Raw genomic sequence first — 27,297 nt, forward strand, 5'->3', positions numbered from 1 at the left:
TAGGTTTAAACCATATTTAATTGAAGTTTCATACTATAATAGGTTTTCTCAAAAACATCATAGAATTGGTATAGTTCAGAATAAAAAGGTAAAACAGGAATTCAAACATTTTCTTCTGTATACATAAAAGAATTTACTGTAAATTCCATAATAACATATTTTAAATATATATACATACAACAAAAACCAACTGTAGCAATCAATTTGACACAAAATTCACAAAAAATGAATTCATATGATAAAGAAACTATGCATTCAACTCAGATATTGTGACCCATTACAAATTTGGAAAGTTATTAACTATTTTTCTGTAAAAGTCACAGGTATTCTGAACTACCATAGAAGTCAAATATATTTCTTCTACACAAAAATAATCTTTTAGCTTTTTACTGATTCTTTATGATTATGAAAATAAATGTGGAAACCAGTGTAAAATAAAAATCAGTATTTACAATCGCATTTAATTCTCAATTAGAATGTGCTTTTTGAAAAAGGTGGTACTTTCCTGCTTTACAAAATCACTAAGAAGTCAAATTTACCTTCAACAAGTTTTCTATTGAAAATACACCTTTGTAAATCAATAATGTAAATAAATCTATTATTTTTGTACTAGATAGAAAAAAGAGGAAATGGCACTTCAAGACAATGCCACAAAGTATTTCTTTGTCACCCACAATTTCAGTATTACATATGTAATAGGAATCATAATTATTTGATCAATGTTACTTGTTACTCTTTTCTGCAGTTTTAATTTCTTTTTTTTGTGTCAAAATCTTATTCTAGAGTTATTCTGTACAGATGCTTGCCACAAAGTGCCATATTACAATTGCTGTAATTTTTGTTTTACCTTCCTCAAAACATGCCTCATCTTGTCATACATTCCAGTTGAGTTGGACAAGTTTTCAAAAGGTAAATGTTCTGATACACCACTCTTAAATTTAGAAGGATCTGGTATGGATGTAAAAGAACTAAATTTCCTAAGAACAGGGGTTCCGCTGGACACCGAGAGGGAGCGGCTATGTTTCTTTTTGAATGGCATTTCTTTGAAACCTTTACTTTCACCAGGTCCTGAATCACACTGTAAGCTATATCTGTTTTCTGCAGCAAATGGTGATTTGATGTCATCAAAAGAAATTTTGTCATTTAAATTGCTTCTGTTTTCTAAATCTGTCTTATTAGAAACCTCATCCAGTTTCTGCATAAACTTTTTTTTACTTTCTTCCATGTCAGTTAAAGATGGCGAGATTGTCCGTGATGACACTTGGCTAGATGTTGCAATACCTTGACCATCTGTACCTGAGTATTCTAATGGAGGCAAGGAAGAAGGAAGAGAAAGAGTGTTTGGAGGATCATCAGGTGGAGGAGGCGGAAGTCTCGGGGTTCATCAGGTGGAAGAGGAGGAATAAACTTGCATGTATTACTTTCTTCATCATCTGATTCAATTATTTTCCCATCTGTATAACAAAGAAAACAGAAGACAATCAAAATACTCTATAAAAATAATCAGTAATTCCAAAGAACATGAATGTTCTTTTATTATTTTTAATCTATATGACCATCACGATTTATGATGAAAATAACACTTAGTTAAATAATGGACTACAAGTAAATAAAATTCAAACCAAAAGGTAATGACATTAGTTCTTTACAATTACTTATATACATTATACGAATTAGAACTCAAATTCTGTTATTTCAAGAAATTATTGTATTTTTATTAAGTCTACCAGTTTGAAAATTTAAGTCCCACTAAAATGGAGGTTTTAGAATACAACTGATTTGTTACACCTATAACAACAAGTGTAACATACCATTACTATCGTCTACTTCCATATCGTCTTCCTGTCTGTCTATTTTTAATTCTTTCGTTCTAATTTTTGAAGATTCAGAAAACTTCCTTTTTACATAAGGGTTTAGTTCCTAAAAATATAAGTTGTTACATTACATGCACAAGTGTTAAAAAATACAGCTAGTCACACTTGTACCATATATGGAACTACAGTCATAACTCTCCTATACTTGAAAGAAATATAATTTAGTTTATGTTATATATTGCATTTGCTGGTGTATAAGATGACACTTGAAATTTTTGAGCTCATTAAGTGTATAGCATGACCTCTATCAATAAGCAAGTCCAGAATGTTATTTTTGTAAAGAAATTCTTAGAAGTTATATTTAAACTGTGCTAATATGCACTATACAACCACTAGTGTAGTTTATGTTCTTCAAATGAAACAGACATCTCAATATGCCATAACATGTAATAAAGAACTTTACAAAGTTTCCATCACAGTTGAACTCCTTTTCTATAACAAAAATACTAAACCTTAAGAAATAGTGATCTACTATAAAAACATGTTTACAAAATAAGTGGACTTTTTCAATATAACATTACCAATATCTTAGTATGACATTAGATCAATATATTTCAAATAAAAAAATGTTTTGATTAATTATAACCAGCATGTGAAACAAATAACTTGTAGTTATGAAGAATCGAGACAAATGATACAATTAGATATATGTTATTGTAATGTAGTCGGTGATACAATGTTAACACACTTACTTAAAGAAAGCAAACAAAAGTAACAGGGATAATGTAGTTTGGGTTAAATATGTTACTCTTCCTGGAACTCTTATCTTTGAGCCTGTGTATAAAAATTAAGCATTCTTTTAAAAGTAAGAATTTTCATCTTATACACCAGCAAACACAGTATACACGAAAAATTAAATTCTTTAGACAAATTATTTTACAAAAGACAAACAAATAAAACACAACTAGCATACTGTTTTCCAAATTATTAACTACATTAACACCATGTGTACATCACTAATGCACTGCATCAACCCATTCCTGTGAAGCTATTTATAACAATGAAATTACTGAGTATATTTTCACAAAATCTGTAAAGCTTTTAGTAAACATTACAAGCATTTCTATACAAAACAATAATTTTTAATAAAGATTTCTCTGTGACTAGTCTGAATGCAAGGTCAGTTTTATGTTAAGAATTTGTTTTGTTTTCATATTTTCACGTTATCTAGAACCTCCTGAATAATGTTAGGTGTTTTTCAGAGATACTATAATTCATCTCTTATTTCTTCTATCCACCCAAACACTAACTCTAGCAAAAGCCAAGAAACATAAAATCAAAAGTATGTTTTTTCTCTCTAGAATGACTGCAGACTATAAAAGACAGTTAGAATTAGATATCTAATAAACCTCAGGCTCCTAAGTTTATACCTATTTCCATTTCATATAATTTTTGTATAACCAGTGTTAAAAAAACAATAAAACACAGAAGGAGCTTAGTGCAAGTTACAGTAAATATGGTATGAAATTATATCACAGACAGCAGTTAGTTCACATTCTTTGTGAAGAAACTATTTAATAAATTTCTAATTACTATCATAACAATAACCAAAACATACACACACAAAAAACTTAGCACTTACATCTTGCACTCCAAAAGTGTCTTAACAATAACTATTTTGTAAGAATATTGATGTTGAATGAAACATTGTTAAATTTTGTACATGTAAGTTAGAAAATAATATATTATATCAAGCACTCAAATTTCAAATGCCATAAAATTACTGTAATCTCACTGAGCCATAAATGAGTTGAAAACACTTTGTTAACAGGTCAAGGAGCACTTCTCAATACCAAATAATGAAATTGAGGATGATATATTTCAAAGAATGGAGTGTGGATGAGAAAGTTTCATAATGAATTCATTAAAATAGAATTTTCTCTCTCTGTTGGTTATAAATAATCCAAGAGCAAATGTGAGAGACAATTATTGACATTTAAAAAAAAAATGGATGTGAGAAAAAAAAGAGCATGACATATGGGACTTGCATTATAGCTTAGCAATATTAACACTATGTGTAATTTGTGTCACTCTCAGAAGGTCATGTTGAGATAGAAAGCAAATTTAAAAAAGGGCAATTAGGAGTGGTTTCAACCAAACAACTTTTTTTTCTTTATGTTATATAACAATGCTACTAGTTACATCACAGTATATACCACAATGATTCCACTGAAAGAACTGAACCTAATTTAGTTGTCTAACACACCAGCAGGCAGCACTCTGAAAGGTTATGGCAAAAACTACTTCACAAATTTTTTTGAGCTCTTCCCACTTCATCATGTTACAAAATTTTGTGAATTAAAAACTATAATTATATACAGTTCTATAGGAGAAATTATGGCTTATTTTAGAGTTTTTCCACAAACTATACAAAGGATCCTAATTTAGAAAAGATGTATTAGTAGAAAAGCAGCTAACAAATCTTATCCAACAAATCAGCAGGATTTGACTGTCAACATTATAGTATCCATGGATCCAGTGTATTTTTGCAGCAACAAGATACTAAGAATGAATGGATTCACAGTCCAGACATGCTAACCATTAGACGATATCCACTCACTTGAAATTATGAAACTACAGAATATGATGTAATTTTTTTACAAAACATTTCCATCGAGCAAAACAAATGCATTTCTCTGTACCAAACAAAGTGTTACTTCATAAAGTAAATGAAGAATCTGTATCTCAACTTCTTCCTGTAGATGGTTAACTGTATACCAGTAATGCATACAGTTGTACGTTTTATATGTCTTACGTGCTTCAGTATAATATCAAATATAAATAGGCCAACATTGGGCAATAAACTTCATATAAAAATATATGAAAAGTCTAAATTAAACAATAAAGTTGTTTAAATATTAAAAATGACTACACAATTTGGAAGCTTCCACCTCCATCATCATGAGTAAAAAATCTACAAGAACAATAGGTTCTTATATAAGAATTGTTGGACTAACTGTAATTCACAGGGGGTGACATAACTTTGTACATGAAGCATTCAAGTGAGTCTGACCATTATTATATAAAGATCTGTTCATGTAGGTTTTTATTCCTGATGATGGTGGCAGAAGCTAGTGAAACATGTAGTCATTTTTAGTTTAAAACATTTTTTGTTTATGTTAGACATTGTTTTAACTGTGTTTTACATTAATGTTCCAGTACCTTTTCAGACATGAGTAGCTTATATACTCTTTCTTAGTAAAATTACACTTCAACTCATTTGTCTGTGCTTCTTTAACAAACTGATTAGTTCAAGATGATGAGAAACATTAATTATAATTGAAAACAATAGGATTTTTATTCATCTAACTAATAATTCATTAAAACTATGAACATTTAATTATTAAAAACAAAAAACAGATAATATGTCAACTCAAAAAACTAAATTTAAGTATTGATGGATCTAGTGTCCCAAAAATGTTTAAAATATGAATAAACACAAGATAATGTTAGACAAATTTTCCAGATAGAAAATGTTCAGTTGAAAGAGTATATATAAATAGAATTTTACCATAGGTCTTACTGTATGCTTTGTAGTCTGTCGAAGTTGATGAAATTGCAAAGAGGGCATCCTGAGATGTTTACTTTCCTGTACAAGACAAAATGAGGTACTTATAAATGATACAATTATAAAGCTGAGTTGATACAAGTTTTATTTACTCTTTAATAACTCATCAATGACTTCATGTTAAATTTATACTTAAAGAAAAAAACAAAATAATTGTTTTAGTGTGAATTTTGCACAAATTACATAACGTCTACTTCTGCTAGCTGTACCCAAGTTAGTAGTAATGAACTTTTTTATCAACATATTATAACACCCCTGTGGTTGAAAGAGCAAGCATGTTTGGTGATAGAGATTCAAGCCTGCATACAACAGATTGTGAATTGAATGTCCTAACCACGTGCCACATGAATCCAATAACACAGTGTTGAGCCCTAAAGATAATTCATAAACTTAAGATCTACAACTGCTTATATTTTCAGTTCTATGATTCTTATATTATTTATGTACTTATAATTCTTCCTCTGATAGTTAATTATTACTAGATAATGTTAAGACCTTTTACAACCATTGCAATAATTAACTGAAACTGGATATTTGTAAACAAAATGTTAAAATATTTTTTTTTACCCAAAAGCTGTTGTATCATTGTTTATTGTAAGTGAGAAAGAGTGGAAAAAAAAAAAACCCAAAAAAGCAGGTTCTTAATCACCATTAAAATATGTTCATAATACTGAATACATTTTAGTGAACTAGTCAGTACCAAACACACAGCTAGATAATTTTCATTTAACTGTCAGGTAGAATACAATATACAGAACAATAAACTATCACGAAAACATAAGACACACAACTTTAATGATTCTCTGGTATATTGTTAGGTAGCTTAAAAACATTCATATACCTTCATAGATTTTACGAATAATACTAAACATTGTTAAAATTCTATTAAATAAAAATACAGTTCTGGTTCTGGTTGATTTGACTTTGTTGACACTTTAAAAAGAACCAATCACAAATTTGTGCAATGCTCTACTTATGTGGATAACCAACATAGAATGGTGACATGATTTACAAGGTGATAGATTGACCACTATTAAGCTATAAAAGGAGAGAAATGCAGCTAAATCTGAGTGTGTATTACAAAAACGTCTCTGATTTTCTAAGAGAGTATTAAAGTAGTGCCCATCTAATAGGTGTACCATTAATAAATATTTATTTTCTAAGAGAGTATTAAAGTAGTGCTAATCTAATAGGTGTACCATTAATAAATATTTATTTTCTAAGAGAGTATTAAAGTAGTGCCCATCTAATAGGTGTACCATTAATAAATATTTCAGACATTTTCTACGAAGAATGGTAAAACTAATAAGAATACATCTGCTGCTTAAAAACAAATAAACAAACTGAGTTATTGTGAAGGAACTGACCTGATCTGTAAAATGCAACAGACTGCATCATACACGAACTGATCCTTTATAACAGTTACAGAAGCAATCCATCAACAAAAGTATCATACAAGATCTTACAAAACTGTTACAGAATAGTTATAGGTCAGTTACAAATACACTTGTCTCAGACGGAACATGAAGAAACAGTTTCAGAGGTGATTAAATAACAAAAAACAAAATTAAGGACTTGTTGCTACTTCTGTCATTCTGCCATGGCAAACTGGTGGAGGTAGTTTGGTTGTGTGATAAATATTCTCATGGCTGGATTAAATTTTCTCTTTCCATTAGAAAGATTAATAACATCCATAGCATAACACAATATTTTTCATAATCAAATCCACTTCAAAAATTTTCATTTCAATTCCAATAGACAAACCAGAAATATGTTCTTCCAAGATGATAATGCAACAATCATCAGCACTGGTTTTGTCTGAAATTGGATCAATGTGCTTCAGTGATCCTTCTTGTCCAACACAAACATATGTGATAAGAATGGAGAATGCTCAAGATTAACATCCTACCAACACCCTAATCCTTTAAAACTGCAAATATTATTTCTTGTCATTGATAAAGATGCTACAATCAAACATAACAACATATGGTATCTTTTAGAGGCATGTTTGTTATAACAATAGTCTAACCCAGTATTAGGTGTGTGTGTGGATGGGGTAAATCCTCCAGTAAAATATAAAGATAAACTGACAAAAGATTTTTGTATCAGTAAGAATATTTAAAGAAAATAGCTAGAGAAACAACAAATAAAGAATGAATATTATGAACAGTTAACATTATCTAAAAAACACACATACAAAAAAAAAAAACCCAGAGAAAAACAATGACTTCATATGATGTCATTTGTCTTCTTTTCTGTACATTACTGAATATTAAATTGATTAAAGCTTTTGTGATATAATAATCTTGAAGGTGTTAATAAAGTATGCATTAAAAATTTATAAGCAATAAACTAGTTAAACTAACACATACACATAAATATAAGTATATACTAGGTTATATAAAGTCAAAGCAGAATACTACTGATTGATACACACATCAATGAAGCCTCGTGGTACTGGAACGTTAAATCCTGGGTAATCAACCAGCTTCACTGGATCATACTGCACTGTAAACAATAACATAATATTAAGAATGTTTTTATCCTACTGTTATAATATGTTAAACAAAATTACTAGGATATCTTATCTCCACCAACAGTGAATTTTATGGCTATTAAAAGCCTTAAAAATACCCAACTTTTGCTCGTCTTTAACTTTACTGACAATAATAAGGTTGTAGAAAGAAGCAGTGAAGTTATGTACATTTGATAACTGCATCACTACCACAGGATACAAGAGTATCAACCACAAAAAATATCAAGTCTCTAAACATTAAAACAATAAGTAAAACTTGTGAAGGAAGCACATAAGTGAGAAAAACTGTTGAAAGATTTTAAGAAAGAAACCATAACATAAAGAGATATATAATGTGTGTGGTATTTGAGTACACTGATACCCTACAGGTGGTTGCAAGCACCCACAAAATTCATATTCTAGAAATGCTATAAAGTGATTAATTTCAAATAGTAACAACAAAACTAAAATGAGCACTGTTTTGTTTCTACTCTAATTACATGATTAACTATTCCTTAAATTCTGTTGAATTCAACAGGCTGCTGTTGCAGAAAGCAGAATAAAGATGAATTATCTGCATAAGCTAAAGATGAGAACCAGAATAGCATTATCTAAACATAAAAGAAGGAGAGAATGAAAATAACTGTGCAGTATACTGCAATTCTAAAATTACCTAACTAAACTAAACTAACGTGGCAGGGGTTCAGTTTAGAGAGAGAGAAATCAGAAGAGTTCTCTCTCCAACTGGGGTGTTCAGGAACTTTGTAGTTCCTCTTCGTCCCCTTTCGTGGATTGTTATTAAGATTAAGTGGTGGTTTTTTTTTTATTATTATTTTAATAAATTAATTATCGTTATTATTCTTGACTTTTTGGGTGGAGAATGTCTCACTAAATGTTCTTTTGGGTGGAGGCAAAGGCAGCAGTGGAAAGAAAGGCCGGGACCTGTCCCGAAAGGAAAAAGTTGGGCAGATGTGAACATAAATGTAATTCATTCAAATTCAGATCAAATCAAACGGCCTGATTCTGGGTCTGGCAAAAAGGTTGCCTAGGCTGGGATCTAGAAATCCAATGCCTGAAGAATTTGATGTGGGGAAACGGGAGTGCCCGAGAAAACCACTTTCACACGACAGGCCGAAAGTTTTGCCTGTCGTGTGCCCTGTACCTGAAAAAAGGAATTCATGTTAATAACATAGATTTTATTTATTTAGATTCTTTGTTCAGTGGATTGTGATTCTTGAAATATGTTGTAAGGTGATATGTATTTTGTTGGTGCACTTGATAATTTGTGTAGTGATGCCGTTAGTTTGTTTCTATTTTCTGCTTTTAGATAATATTTGAGAGAAAGTTCTGTTATTCTGTCTCTTATAGTTGGTAAATTACTAATTTGGTGTAGATAATTTGTTGGCGTAAAAGATGGTAAACTGAATGCGGATTTTAATATTTTGTTTTGTTGCACTTGGATTTTTTGGAGTGTGTTGTTTGACATATTGTATGTTACTTGACATCCGTACTCTATTAGTAAACGGATGTAGGCCTTGTATATTTGTATAATGGTGTTCGGTGCGCATTTCGATTGTTTACCAGTTATAGTCTTTAGATATGAAATCCTTTTCTGATTGATGAGTGTATATTGTTTATGTGTTTTTCCATGTTAGTTTTGTGTCGAAAGTGGCGCAAGGAATGTGATGTTTTGCTCATGTTAATGGTTGTGTTTCCAAGTGATAGTTTTATTTTTCTAGATTTTTCTTTGCTTCTTTAGTTTTCTATAGAAGGTGATTGCTTGTGTTTTTGTCGGATTTAACACGACCCTCCACTTGTTGCTCCATGTTGAGACGTTGTTTAGTGATTCTTGCACGCGAGACATGGCCATTACTGGTTTCGGAGGTGCTCCAGATTGCGATGTCGTCTCGTATGTGATTGTGTGTGTATGTTAGATTTGGAAAAGGTATGTCACTGACGAAAATTATGTATAGAAGTGGAGAGAGGACTGATCCTTGGGGCACTCCTGCCGTTATATTAAATAATTTGGATATGGTTTTATTGACTTTTACTTGTGCTGTTCTATTGGTTAAAAAATTTGAAATCCATTTGACTATCGTAGGATTTATTTGTAGGTGATTTAGTTTGTATATGATGGCGTTGTGCCAAACACTGTCGAATGCTTTTTTGACATCTAGGAATACCCCAATGGTTACTTGATTGTTGTTGTAAGCTTTGTAGATTGATTCGGTGAGTCGTGTGAGGTGATCTGTTGTTTGTCTATTTTTTCTGGAGGCATTTTGAGATTCTGGAAGGATGTTGTTTGATTCACAAAAATGGAAGATACGGTTGGAGATAATTCTCTCCATCAGTTTGCCATCTAAAATTACCTATTTTAAGAAGCATTTTTATACATTCAAGGGAGAAAAATCCTAGACTCCACTAATTTTCATAACCCTTGTACTATACCATGCAATGAGTATGACTTTACTTTAAAAGGGCATATTATAGAAACAAAAGTATATTGAAATACATAATCATTGTTTTTCATAGGGGATTGATGTGATATCCTTTAAATAAAAACACCAGGCTTTCTAGGATGACATAAATACATGTAGGTCACCTACACAATAATTTAGAAAAATTACCTAAATTTAGTTATGGAATGGTCAAATATAACATTTTCAATCATAAAAAAAATGCTTGAATTTATGACTAACCACCTGCTTCATGTTTGTTTATTTTCTGAACTTCCTATAGATTATATTTACTGTAAATACATATAGACAAATATCCAAGTTGGTGAAGCAACAGGCACAAGCTGCTCTGTTTCACACAATGCAAATTAATTATACTTTGCTGAAATATTAATATTTTAATCAAAAACTGCAGAATGGTTATTGCTGATACCTGTGTGTGTAATTAGGGCAAATTCAGCTTGCTTAATACTGTGGTTAAGATGACACTAGGCAGGCTAACTCTCTTGATCAATTTGACCGACCATGTGATCTCTTTTTACTTGTTTAGTCTTTATTGATTGAATAATTCTAACTTTCAATATAATTTGGCAAATTTCACAAAATTTGGCAGTTTTTCAGTTAACTTTTTTTTTTCACATACAAAAAAAATATTTTTAGTGAAGTACTTTTAATAAAGTAAAATAAAAAAATGTCCATATATACTGAGTATTTGTTTAGAATAATCATGTTAAGTTTAAAAATGCTTTTCTTTATTTCAAAAAATCTCAGATTTCAGTTGTGTAATCTCAATCATCTTAAATGCATTTCAAATGTTTGTTTTCAGTAAAATTTTGTATTTTCTGTTATTTTCTCTACCTTAACTCTATACAAGGTTTGTCAATTGGACTGATCTTTTAATGCCCTCAAATCTAAATCATCCTCTTTTTCTTTCTAGAATGACTTCAACTGTAGCATGAAACTACATTTATCTTAAGTAGCTTTCAACTTGTAACAGTATACATCTATTTATAATTAAATTTTATTGTTTGATTGACCTTTGAACTGTGCCTAACTACTATCTGCTCCATTATAAGTTGTAAATCACTTAGGGCAAGTGCAACTCACATCTGTGCCTCGTGATACATTTTTATTATATTACTATTTAACTAAACTAACCTTAGCTAAACTAAAAAAGCACGAATCTTTACATTTTAGTTACTTTTATAATAAAAAATAAACAAGAAAAAAAGTACTTACCCAATCTTTTTTCTTTCTTTCTTGCTGTTCATTTGATTGTCAAGAGCATTTAAGCCTACTTTTTATATGAAAACCCAAATTTTTTATTTCACTAAATAATACACCAATGAACACAAACTAATAACATGCAAAAGATAGGCAATTTCCTTTCCCTTATTTCTCACACATTTTCTGGCTTTCTAACTATGTGAAGACCCATTACAAATTCATTCAAGTTAGTCATTAAGTTTTCTTACTGGAATGTTGTTTGTACTGAATGAAATTGTCTGTTGTCTGTTGAGCACACAAAGTTACACAACATTTTATTTGACAGATGTAAACCTTGGAATTCTATTGGTTAAATGTAATATATAATTAAATGTAATAGAGAACTACAACACATCCTAAAGATTGGTGTGATTTGCTACTGACAGCTCTGTAACCAAACAAAATTGAAGGCTATAAAAATTAGAGTTTGTCTGAGCAATAATGATTTTATAATGGTTAATTTATGTTTAACTTATTACTCTTTCAAGAGGTGGTGGAAAAAAATAGAGAAGACAAGATGCCTACCAAAAATATGTCACGTGTCATACCAGGGAAAAATTCAAGATTTAAAAAAAATATATCCTTGTAGAATTAGGAACTTAAAAGTTATATACAATTAAAATATGGATTGGTATAACACAAACATAAAATATTTGAATAAAATGTAAATGTAAGACACTAAAACTTCCTCATGTACAGTAAAGGATACACAGAGTGAAAGGGTTAAAGCTAGTTTATATGAGTTGCACTAAAGTTATTTTAAATTACTTTTATGTAGTGCCTTAGATGCTTAGTTTATTTGTAGTTAAGCACAAAGATATGCAATGGGTTATCTGTGCTTTGCCCACCACAGGTATCAAAACCCAGTTTCTAGTGTTGTAGATTTGCATACACATCTATGTGCCACTGGGGGAGCTAGATGTTTAAAAAATAATTTTTTTCACACATAGGGCTTCTGGAGTATTCTCAGTAATACCATTATCTTTAACAACTGACTTCTTTTCACACAGATAATTCATGCTTAATTAAAACCATTTATTAATTAATCTTGTTAGAATATGGAAAACACTTTTTATAAAGACTTAACATGAAAAAATAAATAATGAACCACTTCATACCATAAAAGTCGTTTCATTTAAATATTTTCACTCAATACTCTATTATTTTCAGATTCAAATCTCACCTTTCATTGAGTCTAAATCAACCTCACCATCTTCAATATTTTCATCATGATGAATTGCTAAAACAATAGTTCACATCATACATTTTAAATACATCAAATATTTGCTTCATTTCATTTAGTTATTTTTAACTTTGAAAGCAAAGAGTACGTTTACAACTACACATCACATCAATTTAAAACAATTTTTGCACAGAACTACTAAGATGTCAATAGCATTTCTGAGCTCTCAGAGAGAGATTATAATCAATGATACTTGTTATATGACATTATGCCAATTACATTTATAACACAATATTCTTTATTTAGTTTCTTAAGGTTATGTATATAAAACAGAATAAGAAAATAATGCTAAAAGTATCATAAGCCTAATATTAATGTCTTATGACCAGCATAACTGATTATCTTTCACATAATTCTAGCCATTATCAAAGTATCTAGCGCTAGTTGCACTAGTTCCTTTCAAAAAAAGATATCCAGAGCCTTTCAAAGATTACCCTAATATTGTGGTATACGTGCATGTGATGTTATTAACATTTCAGTAAACTTTAAAATAATAATACAAGAATAGAGAACTCTAACTTGTACATGCTTTTAAGAATGTGGTCTAGATTCTCTGTAAAGAAACATGGCAATGAAAAATTACTGTCTTGATTCAAAATGAAAGAAAAGTTTTAATTATGTTAAGGCTTATGAATAACTTCAACTATATTTGTTAATGGTAATAAACAATGTACTTAAAAACCAAATTTATAAGACATAAATATAATTTCACTACAATCTCATGATAACTGATTATTCATTAAAACTAGGTACAACTTTATTTATAAGGAAGAGAGAGAAAAGAAAAAACGTTTAGAATTTAAATGCTTGACAAATTAGGGAACAGAAAAACATCAACTTTCCTTTGTAATTTCAGATGTGCATTTAAACACGTAAAGTTATATAAACTCATCAAGCATTGTAATTATTCTTACATCTATTTACTGTCAATCACAGCTTTTCTCAGACAGATTAAATGCAAGTAGTATCAACAGGGCAACATTTTATGGCATATTGTATATTTGTTGTATATGTAAAACATGAGACAAGTGGGCTAATGCTTCAATATCAGTTGCATGGTTTCTATATGAAACACTAGTCTGTGAGTTTCAAGTACATTTATAAAAGTAAATATGATAACACATTCAGACAATAGAAAGAATGAAAATGGAAAAAAAAAAACACATCTAATACTAGATGTACTTCCGCAGAGTCCAAAAAGTGTTCTGTTTCAAGAGAAAATAAAACCAAAATTAAGATCAACAATGTTTTTATATTTTGCTTTTGATGTTCATATACTATGTTGTGTTATTGCCTATAGAGTGCCTAATTCTTCTCATGATTCATGACATGCTCACCTTTTACTGACATCACAACAGTGCAAATTCCATATTGCCGCCTTTATGTGACATTATTTTAGTGTCTATTGACTGACCGACAGAAAACACTCATGCATAGTGGTGCAAATGATTAAAGCAGGTGATCCCTTTAGTTCCCTTTCACGGAACACTACTACAACTAAATGTGGTACTTAAAAATGAGAGATGGTTTGTAGGAAAAAACCCAAACAAACTCCAACTTTTAAAAGACTATAAAAAAAAACACTCTTCTGCAAAGTTAAAAGGCCTTCCTAATGATTTGGCAAAAACCCCAACATACTAGGGAAGCTTTCCTGCTATCCCTAATTATTTTTATAGCTAGAAGTTAAGACACTTACCCATGGTACCTGAGCACAGGTGCTATATTTGGTCCTGATAGCTTTAGAGTGAGGATATGAAAATATTAAAGTTCAGCAACCATGAAACATTACTTTAAATATCTCCAATAAAGGAGTACAATATATACATAAGCATCCCCTCTCAGTCCTCTTGGCAAGTTTGATCTGTGTAACTACTGAACTGTAGGAGGAGTTAGTTGAACATAAAAACTCACTACACTTTTTATCAAACTACAATTTTTAAAATTATTTGTTTACTTATGCAGAACTAGTGCCCATGTATTTCTGATGCAACAACTAACAAACAGTGGTATTATGCAAAATAAGCTTTTACTGAATAAGACATTTACTTTAAGAAATAATATATGACATAACTGTTATTCTAACCCTTGTTTTCTCCAGAAATCAGTATGACTTGCACAGATGTTTAAATAGGTTGGAAATATTCAGAGATAAAAGTTTGAAAAATACAAACCTTTACCATCTGATCCATACAGCATCAATCCTGAACTTTTAATCTCTGCTTCTTTTAACCAACCAGGAGGGTAGCCCAAGATTCTCATCCGATAAATGTAGGGAGGGAGTTGATTAGGTCGCAAGTCAAGGGCTCGTTGAAGTTCAGCACTACCATGTTAACACAATTGAGGAAAAGAAAATTAATAAGCAATAGGATGTCTGTATTAACCTTGTTTCTGTCTACACAAAGAAGTATACTCCACATTAACAAGTGTTCAACTTACAAAGACCAAAATAATTTGACAACAAAACTAAAGTTTATTAATGTTTCTTTGAGGTTTCTTTCAAAATAAAGAATTAAAACTTAAAGAACATAAAAGTTTGAATTATAATGTTAATTTGATTGACATATATTAATTGTAAAATTGGTTAATCAAATTTTAAATGAAACTCAGAAGAACCTTGCAACATAGACAGAAATAGTACCCATTAAGTGTAAAGTTAGGTGAGTAAAATTCAGTTTGTTTTTAAACTGATCTCTTTGATCAGACAGTTCTCTAGGATTTTTAATTAATTCACAATAAATCACAAAAGCAGGCAGCAATATACAAATACTGTACAAGACCTATGACATATACTGCATACGGCATAAAAGTCTTAAATTATAGAAGGATTACCCACGGACATATCTACAAACAAAACAATATTTGAGCAACTTTTACTTAATTCTATAATCAAAAATAAAACATAACTCAAGATTTAAAAAATAAGTTACCACAGAATAACAATTACATTCCCCTGTAGCATAAACTTTGTTTCTGGTAATTCAATAATTTTTAGAAAAGATAAATTAAGGCTAATTTGTTGTTTCTACATATAGCAACTGTTGGTTAGTGCCAGTTGATTATTTCTGTATTTAAAATAGCATAATTGTTTTCAAATATTGTTAACTTACCTTTTTTATGTCAAAGAATATATTGATCTCAACTTACCCAATAACACCCGGTGCAAAGCTTTTTTCCTTCTCCTCCTGATGATATCTAGACACAATTACAACCATAAATTTCACACAGTATTATTTTATATTATTATTAATATCAGTTACATGACTATTATATTTCAGCTGTTTAATATGAACAGACTGAAAAACAATTTTTTTTTATGAATTAGATTAAGCAACTTCAAAAATATCTGAAGTACAATTTATAGTTGTAGCTAAAGTGAAGTACCAAAAATAATTTTCATATGCTAGCACACATCAGAGTTCATTTCAACACATATTACTATAGACTAACCTTTCAACAACAGGTCAGGGTTCAAATGCTATGCCATCACATTTGCTGACTTCCATTCAAAATTTTTTCAACTACTATTTTACGAATTTATGCCAATAAGCTTGGAATCAAACTGTAGACAGTAACTGAAACTTTAATATTATATATGAATTAATGTCTTAATTTAAAAGTATTAAAAGAACACATTTAAATATATATTTCAGTAAGTCACATGGTATGCTGAATGCAGCACTGGTTAAAATTACATGTTTGTAATGTTAAAATATTGTGTATATAGTTTTGTACAAATTAGGAACTCAAAGTAAGAATATGAAATAAGAACTTCATATCCCTATTTTGCTGAGATATAGCTTTTGTACTGAATCAAATACAGTGGCCCCGTTCAACTTTTTTCATTTTTTTAAATGAAATATGTGTGAATAACCAATCAACAGCTCGGAATGTCCTCAGAGTGGTTTTCTCAGTCATTTTAATCTTTGAAAAAAACTACCAAGTTCTTTCTATCCAAGTTTTCAAGGAGGCAGGTTGTGTTTTTAGTCTGTTTGAAGTTTCATATTTTATAAAGTATAAATAAATCTTAATTAGTAAACTTAATAAATTATAGTAGAATTCTATGGTATTAGTGTAGTTATTTACGATTTTTTGGTTATTCAAATATATATATAAAACCGAGTTCAAAGGTCATAACAAGATGAGATAATTGTTTACTTCTTGATTTACTGTTCTATATTTTAAGAAAAATAAGTTTAATAACTTACCTATAATCAATAATATTTATACATATATAATGTATAATAATTGAAATGTTGTTATTTATTACAAAATACTAGTCCACTAAAACACATCCAAGACAGTGAAGACTAAAGGTCGATTTTATATTATTAGATATGTATTATGAGTGCACATGCATCACATCAATACAAGTCCTCTATGCATGACTGGAAAGTCAATATAATAATTAAACATATATATAGTGTTATGAGATTTAAGCTACTTAGACTATATGTTTGTATTTTCTTGTTATAATATGTAGCATGAAAAAAGCATAATTTTTATTTACTTCCTATTTTTTATGATGGTTACTAGATTGATCAAGTGACAGATTCCACATAAAGTATAGAAAATAACATAAAGTCTTATTCAAAACAATGATTGAAATATATTTATGAAGTTTTAGAGATTATGCAAATAATATCTGAGATTTTTGGGACAGTTTTATTCATCATAACATGAAATCACTTTCCATTCAGACAAGTAATGAAACAGACTATTTTCACAAACAAATGTTTAGTAAAAATATTTCACTAAAAAATATGATTTTTTATATACAAAATACTTTTAATCTTTACTAAATGTCTACCAAATTTTATGAAGATAGTATCAAAAGTTATAGTACAAATACTTAACATGTACAAATATGTATGTGAACTTGTGTATATTATACTGAGCCCATTACAAAAGGTCTAATGTAGAAAAACCTTTATAAAGAGATTTGAGGTTCCACCTTGAACAATGGAAGCTAAGCATCACATATGTCAATTTACAGTTTTTCAGGTCAAAGAGAAACTAATACAGCAACCATTATGTAACCACCCTTTGAGGATCATTTTGGTAAAAACAATGTTAAGACTACAAAAATCACATGTTTATGATTACAAGTGAAATAAAATAGATAATGCATGACAAACCTAGCCTTGGACATTGGTGAGGAAGCCATGTACGCCTTGCGATTCTTTGCTATTATCCTCTTATCATGCTTTTCATGACATTTGTCCAAAAGATGGTTACCCATACAATTAAAACAAGTGAATGTAGGCCTGGTAAAACAAACAAAAACAATATGAATACAGACAATGTTGAAAAAAATGTTGCATTAAAAAACGTCACTTACAAGCAATTAACCTTGAAGTAACCTAGGCCAGAACAAAGTATTCTTGCTATTGTATGTTTTTGAGCCACCTTGCAAAATTCATGTTTATATACAGTGCAAAACCCTAGAGAAAGATCAACATTCCAATGTACTTTTAATTTGACAAAATGTTCTGACCTTTCATATTTGAACACAATGAGTAATCATGTATATAATAATCCAATCAGGCCTGTTCTGCTAAAAATTAACAACAGGATAAGATGAAAACTCAGAAAAGTTTTGTCTCATATGAAATATATATCTAAACTATTTTTTACAACTAACTAGACCAATGTTTTCCAACTGGTGTATCATGGAGCAGTGGTGGGATACAGAGGTTTGGAAAAGTCACAAAAGAAAAATAAATAAATGAAACACATCATGTGTATAAACAAACTTCACGTGGATCCAAAATTTAGTTTTATTTCCCTTTTTGAAGATTTCAAATGGGTACAAGGTCCTCAGCAATGGATGGTAGGGTTGATGTATCACCTACTACTTGTATTAAAATATGTATGTCTTGGGCTGTAATGGATTGGGAAACACTGATCTGGACTGTAGGTGTTATAAAATGTAAACAGAAGGGTTAAATTTTATTTTTATGACTTAATAATTGTATTGTTTTTTTTTGTTTAAGTAGGTGAAAAAATAAATTAAGACTTTAACACTCCCATAATGGCAAATTAATGTAATTTTTATCTTAAATGGATAACTTTGGTATGAGTGCATGTTTTGATACACCATCCTTACTGCAGAGTTAGAAAGTTTTATGTTTATTAATATCTGAGAAACAAAACTTGGAGATATATTACTGAAATATGTTTTATCTATGATACACTTCTTAAAAAGGGTACTGGTCTCCTTTTGATGTAACAGTGCTGGTTATAAAACACTTTATCCAGGAACAAAAGTGAAAGTTTTCTTTGATTGGTTATGATTAAAACCCTATATAGATGAATTATTGTGATACTCTGTCAAAGGTTAAATAGTGCTTGTCACATCACAACTGTTGTTATGAAGCAGTAATACCGAAACAGTTTCAGCTTAAGATTCTGGGGATTTCCTTCTGTCTTCTTGTCTTGCAGTATCTCCCTATAGTTTTTATCATAGCTGTATTATGTTATCTCATTAAAGAAAAAGTTTTAAAGGTATATTTACTTAACACTCCTATGAAAAGTGGGGCCTAATAGGCCCCAGAGCAACTTGAAAGGTTATTAATATTAGGCTAATAAAGTTGTATTTAAATGAAATTGCCATTTCATTTGATTTCATTTCATTTAAATACAAAATTATTAGCCTAATATTAATAACCTTTCAAGTTGCCATTACATTTGATTTCATTTCATTAAATGAAATGGAAATTTCATTTAAATACAAAATTATTAGCCTAATATTAATAACCTTTCAAGTTGCTCTGGGGCCTATTAGGCCCCACTTTTCGTAGGAGTGTTAAGATTCTGCTAAAGTATCTCAAGCATTGAATTGGAGGCAATTTAAATGAAATACAAAAATTACTATAAATAAAATAGTACACTTTATAACCTACACAGTCATAATTTTGAATGTTAAAAACAAGTTCAATTAATTGGTTTCCTTCTCAGATCAGAAAATCACATATTTACTAAACAGTAACAAAAATATCATTTCCAAACATTTCTTAGACAGAATCCTAATACCCTATTACTTTATTACCTTTATTAATAATGACTATTAGAAAAATTAAGTAAAAAAAAAAACATGGTGAAAAAAGATACAGAGGAAGCCTATTTTGTTCTGCATATGAAATTTTGTCTAATGTATGCTGGAGAGTGTCGACACAAAAATCTTGAAAGAACTGTAGTTGTCCACCTTCCTAGAAAATAAATTACACAGGATGATCATAAATCTATGAGAACTGATATCTGATGACTAAAAAGTGTACTAGCATAAATTTAATGCATAAAAAATAACTAAATTGGTGAAAAGATATTAGTCTAATTTTATGAAGAACAAAGAGATGTGAAAGAGTTTCAGCCTTGTGTCGTAGTAATATTATAAACAAATCATATCTTTAATAGTTCTTTATACTTAATGTTTTGAATTAATAAAAATTCTCATTCATATTTATACCAGCTATAACCATCTTTAACTTTTAACCATTTTCACTCTAGTGATTAATACTCAATTGTCAACATTTCTAATGGTTTCACGAACCTAAAGTGTGAAGAATAACTTTGTTTTGTGTGTGTGGTAATTGGACGTGAGCCATATACATCCTTAGACCCACGTCCGACCTCTCCTTCTCATCCACTTCTGAATGGGCTTTCAGTCAAAATGCAAAATTAGGAGCTGAGCTAAATTTTATTTTTAGCAAGTATGAAAAAAAACTAATTTTATGAGAAATCTCAATAAACTGTTTAAATAAAATGAAGAGAAACAAAGATTTTTTTATTACTAACATCTTCCTCAGAAATAAACCTCTTTCCATAGGCAGTACAACTACTTTCGAATGTTTTCTTGTTAATTTCAGCAATTTGTTTTAGATGCCCAATAAAAAATGTCTACAAGCATATTTTACCCAGAACTTCAACCAAATCTCCATATTTTTGCCAACTTTCATGTGACACCTCTTTCAGACATTTTCAGTTCTCTTTTAATAATCTAAATAAACTTTCTCTTTTACCATCTCAGGTTTTTATCTTCATAATCACAATTTATGTTGTTTTATAGCTTACTAATAGCACTGAGGTGAGTTACAGATAAAGTATCAATACAAGGACAAAAGTCTAATTTGAAAAGACTGTACAATCAATGGTGTCTAATATGCTAACATGAAGTGAAAGCTTCAGGTAAGTTTGTTTTTTTCAGACTTGCTTGTGATCTTTTCCCTTTCATAATAACTCTATTTTTAGTTGTCTCCCACTTGTACAACAGTAAATCTACGGATTTATGATGCTAAAGTCAGGGGTTCAATTCCCCTCAGTGAGCTCAGCAGATAACCCAATGTGGATTTACTATAACAAAATGCACATTTTTAGTTACGTGTTTCAAAAAATTCAAGATATGATATCAGTAAATGAAAGCATCCTTACCTGTATTGAAACTTGTTTAAACAGTTCCATACTAATAACTTAATGCTTCTTAAAAAGCTGTTTACCTGCAAACTTAAATGTATCCCATTATGCTCAAACATTTCTGTCTAAAAATGTCTTACATGGATCTAAACAGGCTACCTGTTTATTCAGATATATCACCACTAATTTAATCTTTAAGCCTTACCTTTGATGAGAGAGAGAGAGCTGAAACCTTTTATCTATAATTTTTGTACTCAGTTTAAGAGCAGCTCATTGTGCCTGGTCAAAAACTCCCTAGGTCTTACATTACCAGCATTAATTGCTTTGAGATGTACTTAACAATTTGAATGCTATAATCAGGTTTATCTGACTCAAAATTTATAGTTGCTTAGTACAACAAGTGGATTTACCCCACAGTGCCATGAAAACATTTCCTCATAATGCAAAGGTCAAGATACTCGCACGTCTTTGAATATCCTGCCTTAATTTCTTGTGCGTACATCACCAAGCACATGTAAAACCAGTTGATTTTGATATTAAAAAAGTAATACAAAAAGTAAAATTATAACTTTAATTTTTAGTGAATAACTGACACTTTCCAAGAACACATCCAAAAATTTAATTTTGCACTCAATGGTTTTAATGTCATCTCATTTAGCCCATGTTGTTAATCTTGTATATCCATTGTCTCCACAATATTTAAAAATAAATATCAAGTAGGCATAGAGATATTTATAGATTTTCTGTGCACTACAACATATATATAGACCTTTCAGGAAATGTAACTATAATATACTTAATAAATACCATGTTCCTTTTCTTCCCTACCATAGTCAATGGACAGAATGAAACATGGCTGAAAATTGCACAACACTTTTTTCCCTAAACCTTTTTCCTTTGCACATTACAGTAAACCATACATTGTTTTTCCTTCCTCACAAACACAAGCTTAACTTATAGATTATTTACTTATTTTTTAACTATATAACTTCTTTAAACAACCTGCTTATTTTGTTATGAATTTCACTGAAGCTTTTATCTGAGGATGCTCGAAATATAAACACCACAGAAATTCTATGACTGTTTTGAAAATTTCAGTTAACACATTACTGTCATTATTATATCTCAAACATTTAATTTGTTGTACACTTTGTAGCACACTGCCAATTACAGTGTGAATACTAACCTCATCTTCTTGACCATGTGAATCTTCATTGATGGATAAATCTTCATTGGCAAGCAATTCTTTCAAAAACTGTTCTACTTTCAATCTATACTTTCTAGATAGTCAAAACAATCTTTATTTCTTAAAATTTCACTAAATATAATGTAATCTATTTACTATAAGAATGAATAGTTTAAAATATTTTGTTCTGTCCTTTTTTTTTGTGAGAAAGCAAAGTGAATACTTTTGTGAACACACATGCTGCAAGAATATTCCAAGTTGTAAAGTAATACCAAAGAAACATAATACACAGGAAAAATACAAGTATATAACAATTAAAAAATCTTGTACCAACTTGTTTAATAACTAGATAATTTCTACACCTGTTTTCATGCAGATGGAACTGTTAGAGTATATGTATCTAATCTATATAAATGACAACATTTGTCATGTCACACTTTATTTCTTGAAATAGAAAGACTCTTAAAAGCCTGAGTGCATTTATCCAGACAGATTAGTTTGATTACTGTCTGCCTGTAATGATTTAATTGACAGGGTGCAAGGGAGCTGTGTGTATGTGCTGTACAACCTTATAGCTGTAGTAAGTGTTGGTATAAGTTGAAGAAATAAATAAGCCTAAAGTAAAGATGTAACATGTGATCACCTAGCCTAGAACCACGTGCATAAATTTACCTTTAAAGTAAAAATATTGTTTCAATTTTAAACTTAAATTGTTTCTTAATTAAGTTATTTTCTATCACCAATATTTTAAATAAAAACAAACCTCTTTAATTAATGGAGACTAAAGAAATAAAGTTTTTTTCAGTTTTGCTGTTTGTAAATTTCATTTCATAGTTTCAGTATATAAACTAACAATACTACATGAAACTTTTGTTGCTAAGTGACATAACATACAAAGTTATGGTTGGAATGTAGTGTTAACAAAATGCATTGGATTTTCTACACAGTTGACCTGATTTTTATAAATTATTATTCTATGAATACACCACAAATTAATCTCACAAATAATCTTAAGTTTTGATTTGCAAAGAAATTACAGATCTTTGACTGCCATGACTATACTCTTTTGTCTCTTTGTTGGTCAAGCTAGGTTTCATAAAATTTATGTCACTTAACTTAATATGAGGTCAGGGTATACTTAAGAGGTAGAGAAGTAGTACTTGTCCCATCATTTTTGGCAGGCAATATGCTAGTATATGTACAAACAGGAAAAAACAAAACAAATAAAGACTACATTGTCACAGAACTGAAACATTTTTAATTACTGAAATAAATATCATTTCATGAAGATCATAAATATCTGAAAATGCATTGTTTAACACAGCATGCAGCAAGCTTTTTTCCAATAAGTATGCTTTTTTTTCAATAAATACTCACTCTGCCAACTTTTTACTCTTGAAGGTTACATTTATCAATGGTCCGTTTAAGGTATCTTCTTTGTTGTGTCCGAGCCAAAATATTTCTGGAGTTGGCTTTAAATGTGAATAAAGTCAAGGGGGAATAAAAACAACAACAAAAAAAACTTTAAGTGTGCGCACACATTAAAAATTAGTTGAGAGTAACACCACACTCATTTCTCTAACATTGTATAAACGCTCACTATAAAATTCAACAAAATTTATTATAAGCCCCAAAATGTTTATGTTTCTGTTGTTGAGTTGCATGTATGTTACAGAATTATGGAATATCAAATTCAATGAACTTGACATACTAAGAAATAGAAATTACAAGTGGTTATATAACATTTCATAAGAAAGCTGCATATTTTAAATTGGTCTGGTTCAATTAATATAACATATATTTAATATATAATAAATAAATAATAAATTCAATATGCTAGAAAGATAACTTATTTATCTACTGTGGTGTACTTTTGGAATAGAAACCAAGCAACATGGTGACTTCCAATTTTATATTAATAACAAAATTATGTATATGTTAATAGCAACTAGTGTGGATAAAAGAAAAACGCAACCATATCACTAAAGAGGAATGAAATATGTCACTGCTAGTTTAGATTTCTAAAAATATAAATATTATTTAAATTCAAATTCAAGATGATAATAGGAGTGAAACTACCATACAGATCCACCAAATCTAGGTCGTATTAGAAGTAACAGACAAACATAAATCTATTAAATTCAACATTAAAATAAGAGGAAAACTATCACATAACTACTCAGTTCAGAGTTTGGCAATTAGTGGAGTTTGCTATATTGATTAATTATAGGGTTCATTAATCAATTACATCCAATAATTCAATAATCATTAAATGAAACCAGCTATTTTCAGTTTGTTTTGGTTCTTTTCAAAAACATTTTCAATCTGCCATTCATTTAATATGACAGATTCTCTATGTAGTAGTTTTGTTAATCTATTGTATATGAAAATATATCTCATAAGCAAGGTAATACAAAACCTGTAACAAGTTAAAAATATGATTACTATCTGGCAGGTTTCTCTCTAGAAATATTCCCAATACTGCTCTATTAAATACTACATTTTTGTTTTTGGTAATGTGTAAATGTACTTTCAGAGCAGAGAGGGGCTGTCAATTACATGTACCAAAATATAAACTTATGATTTGTATTATGTCCATAACTTATGTTTAAAAATTATTCAATGAATACCCTCATTTACTACTTTCAGCAGGCAATGAAGCAGATGCTACAGTAAAGAATGGGGTAAATTAGGTATCATGCAAACTGGAGTGTAACCAGTTATGGTAGAATAAATATTATACCACAAAATACAAGTCACCTGTGATAATTATATACAATATTTTATTTCTGGAAGAGAATCCTACTTTTTTATATAAATAAAATGTATTTATTTTAATTAGGCCACAGTTCTTTCTTTTGGTTGGATGTATGAATAAGGTGCTCTTGTACTATAGGCTTACATGTTTATATGAGTCTCACAGGTACATCATATAGGTGTTTAAAAGAAGCATGTTTTTATATTATTAACACGATCACTGTTCTTTGTAACAAATTCAAAACTACAAATTGATTTTTTATTTTATTTCAGTGAATTACCTGTAAAATACTAGGATTTTCAATGTGAGTAGCTAAGGCAATTGATAAATTATGTAAGTTAGCAACAGTGAAGGTTCAAACCTTTGCTGGGCAATGTGTTCCAAACCTTTGAAGGTTAAAATTTACACTGTGGTGCAGACCTACAAATAAGGACATAAATACTACCTAGTTCTCTAATATCTGTTATATATCAGTCAGCTGTGCAAGCCCTGGTAATGGGCTAAAGGTGTTGCTGGCAATGAATACACCATATAGGGTAAGTGATGAATTATTACAAATTCTTCTTGTTTATTTTCAAAACTCATAGAATTAGCTATAACTATTCTACTTTCAAGTTATTTTTATTTGTATAAACACTTTACAATTTAAATATATTTATTTCCAACTAAGTAAAACTAAGTTACTCATAGTTGAAAAATGCTTGGTTTACAAGAATATAAAGTGAACTGGAAGACTGGAACATAATGAAATAAACAGAATTCATGAAACTCATTGTTAAAGCTAAAGAATGTTTCTTAGCTCAAAACACTCATTAGTTTATAAAGGTTTTTAATTCACACATTTACTTATACGGAAAAAAAAAAGCTACTTCATCTTATGTCCTTATGATTTTCTGCCTCCTTAACCAATCTTACATTTCTAAGTAACACATAATACACATATACACTGATGAATATAATACACACACTTTGTAAGGTCAAGACATTATTTCAATGCTTACAATTATTACAAAATAACATTTTATACAACAACAATGTTGCATATATTTGCTGAAAACATTCATACAGTTTTTATTGGTATTACCAATATTACGTTCACTGCTCACATTATGTGTTAATACAATGACCCTTCTATCATGGTCTGAATGGTACTACTTTGTAAATTTAACAACCAATACAATAGTTCAAGCCATTTCTTATAAATAAAAAACATTACCTCAACAAATTTAACCAAAATGATAGCTTAATACAAAAGGATATTTTTCTTTTTAATTCTTTTGGGATCAGTCTCATAGATTCTTCCTCGGCTTAGTTTCTCTGTTATGAACGAATCATCACCAGGTACAACAGCAACTTCCTCATCTATTATGCTTGACATAAAAGTTTGATCTCTTTTACTTATTTTATGCTTTTTTGCATTAGATTTACTGGTTACAATACCACTACCAGTACAACTCTCACTTTCATGGTTAAGTGGGTCTGATATATTTGTATTCTTACAATTGGTTACTATACTAGTAGTAGTACTACAGCTGTCACTATTACTATTAGCAGCTGTGTTTTGTAAATTCTTTATTTCGACTTTCTCGTCACTGGATTCTGAACTTTCAACTGAATCAATAACTATGTGTTCACCAAATAAGAAATAATTTTCATTACCATCTTTAAAACTACCACTTCCTGAATTATCGTCGTTACCATCAATGGTATCTTTATGAACAATACTTTTTTCAATAGTATTAGGCCGACTTGCTGAAAACGATATCCCTAGTCTGGAAGTTTTACTGTTACTATTAGGCTTACAAGAAACAACGTTTGACTTTGTATAATTATTCATAAAGATTTCATTTGAATATTTCTTCCTCCATCTTCTTTTATGATTTTTACGTTTTTTAGACAACACTTTCGAATGCCTTTCGTTCTTTGTTTTGGAAGAATTACTCTCAAAAACTATAAATAACTCATCATCATTACATACATCTTTAGCAAAATCCGCCATTTTCAATACTAAAGGGTGTAATT

At 29.8% G+C, this 27,297-nt stretch overlaps 1 protein-coding gene across 2 annotated transcripts; it reads right to left on the bottom strand.

The window, feature by feature from the left end:
* On the bottom strand, positions 1-27,297 carry LOC143253395 (zinc finger CCHC domain-containing protein 8-like). 2 transcript variants are annotated; one of them, XM_076507207.1, is made up of 13 exons: positions 26,534-27,297; positions 23,895-23,995; positions 22,518-22,611; positions 20,033-20,130; positions 19,308-19,388; positions 18,058-18,186; positions 16,067-16,114; positions 15,094-15,242; positions 12,863-12,919; positions 7,880-7,950; positions 5,386-5,463; positions 1,812-1,920; positions 1-1,454 (listed from the first exon to the last, which is right to left on the bottom strand). In XM_076507207.1, the coding sequence occupies exons 1-13, from the start codon at positions 27,272-27,274 to the stop codon at positions 1,306-1,308; spliced, it is 1,905 nt and encodes a 634-aa protein (XP_076363322.1). In that variant the 5' UTR covers positions 27,275-27,297; the 3' UTR covers positions 1-1,305. The 2 variants fall into 2 exon arrangements, with proteins under 2 accessions (XP_076363322.1, XP_076363323.1); XM_076507208.1 differs by lacking the exon at positions 1,812-1,920.

The sequence above is a fragment of the Tachypleus tridentatus genome, chromosome 6, assembly GCF_004210375.1.
Source record: "Tachypleus tridentatus isolate NWPU-2018 chromosome 6, ASM421037v1, whole genome shotgun sequence".
NCBI lineage: Eukaryota > Metazoa > Arthropoda > Merostomata > Xiphosura > Limulidae > Tachypleus > Tachypleus tridentatus.

Excerpts from the sequence above, each read along its gene's own strand:
- LOC143253395 (XM_076507207.1), bottom strand. The coding sequence starts at position 27,274 with ATGGCGGATTTTGCTAAAGATGTATGTAATGATGATGAGTTATTTATA. Across the intron at positions 16,115-18,057 it reads TCACCAATGTCCAAGGCTAG|ATATCATCAGGAGGAGAAGG; the intron begins GTTTGTCATGCA and ends AATTGTGTCTAG. Across the intron at positions 12,920-15,093 it reads GTATGGATCAGATGGTAAAG|CAATTCATCATGATGAAAAT; the intron begins GTTTGTATTTTT and ends CTATTGTTTTAG.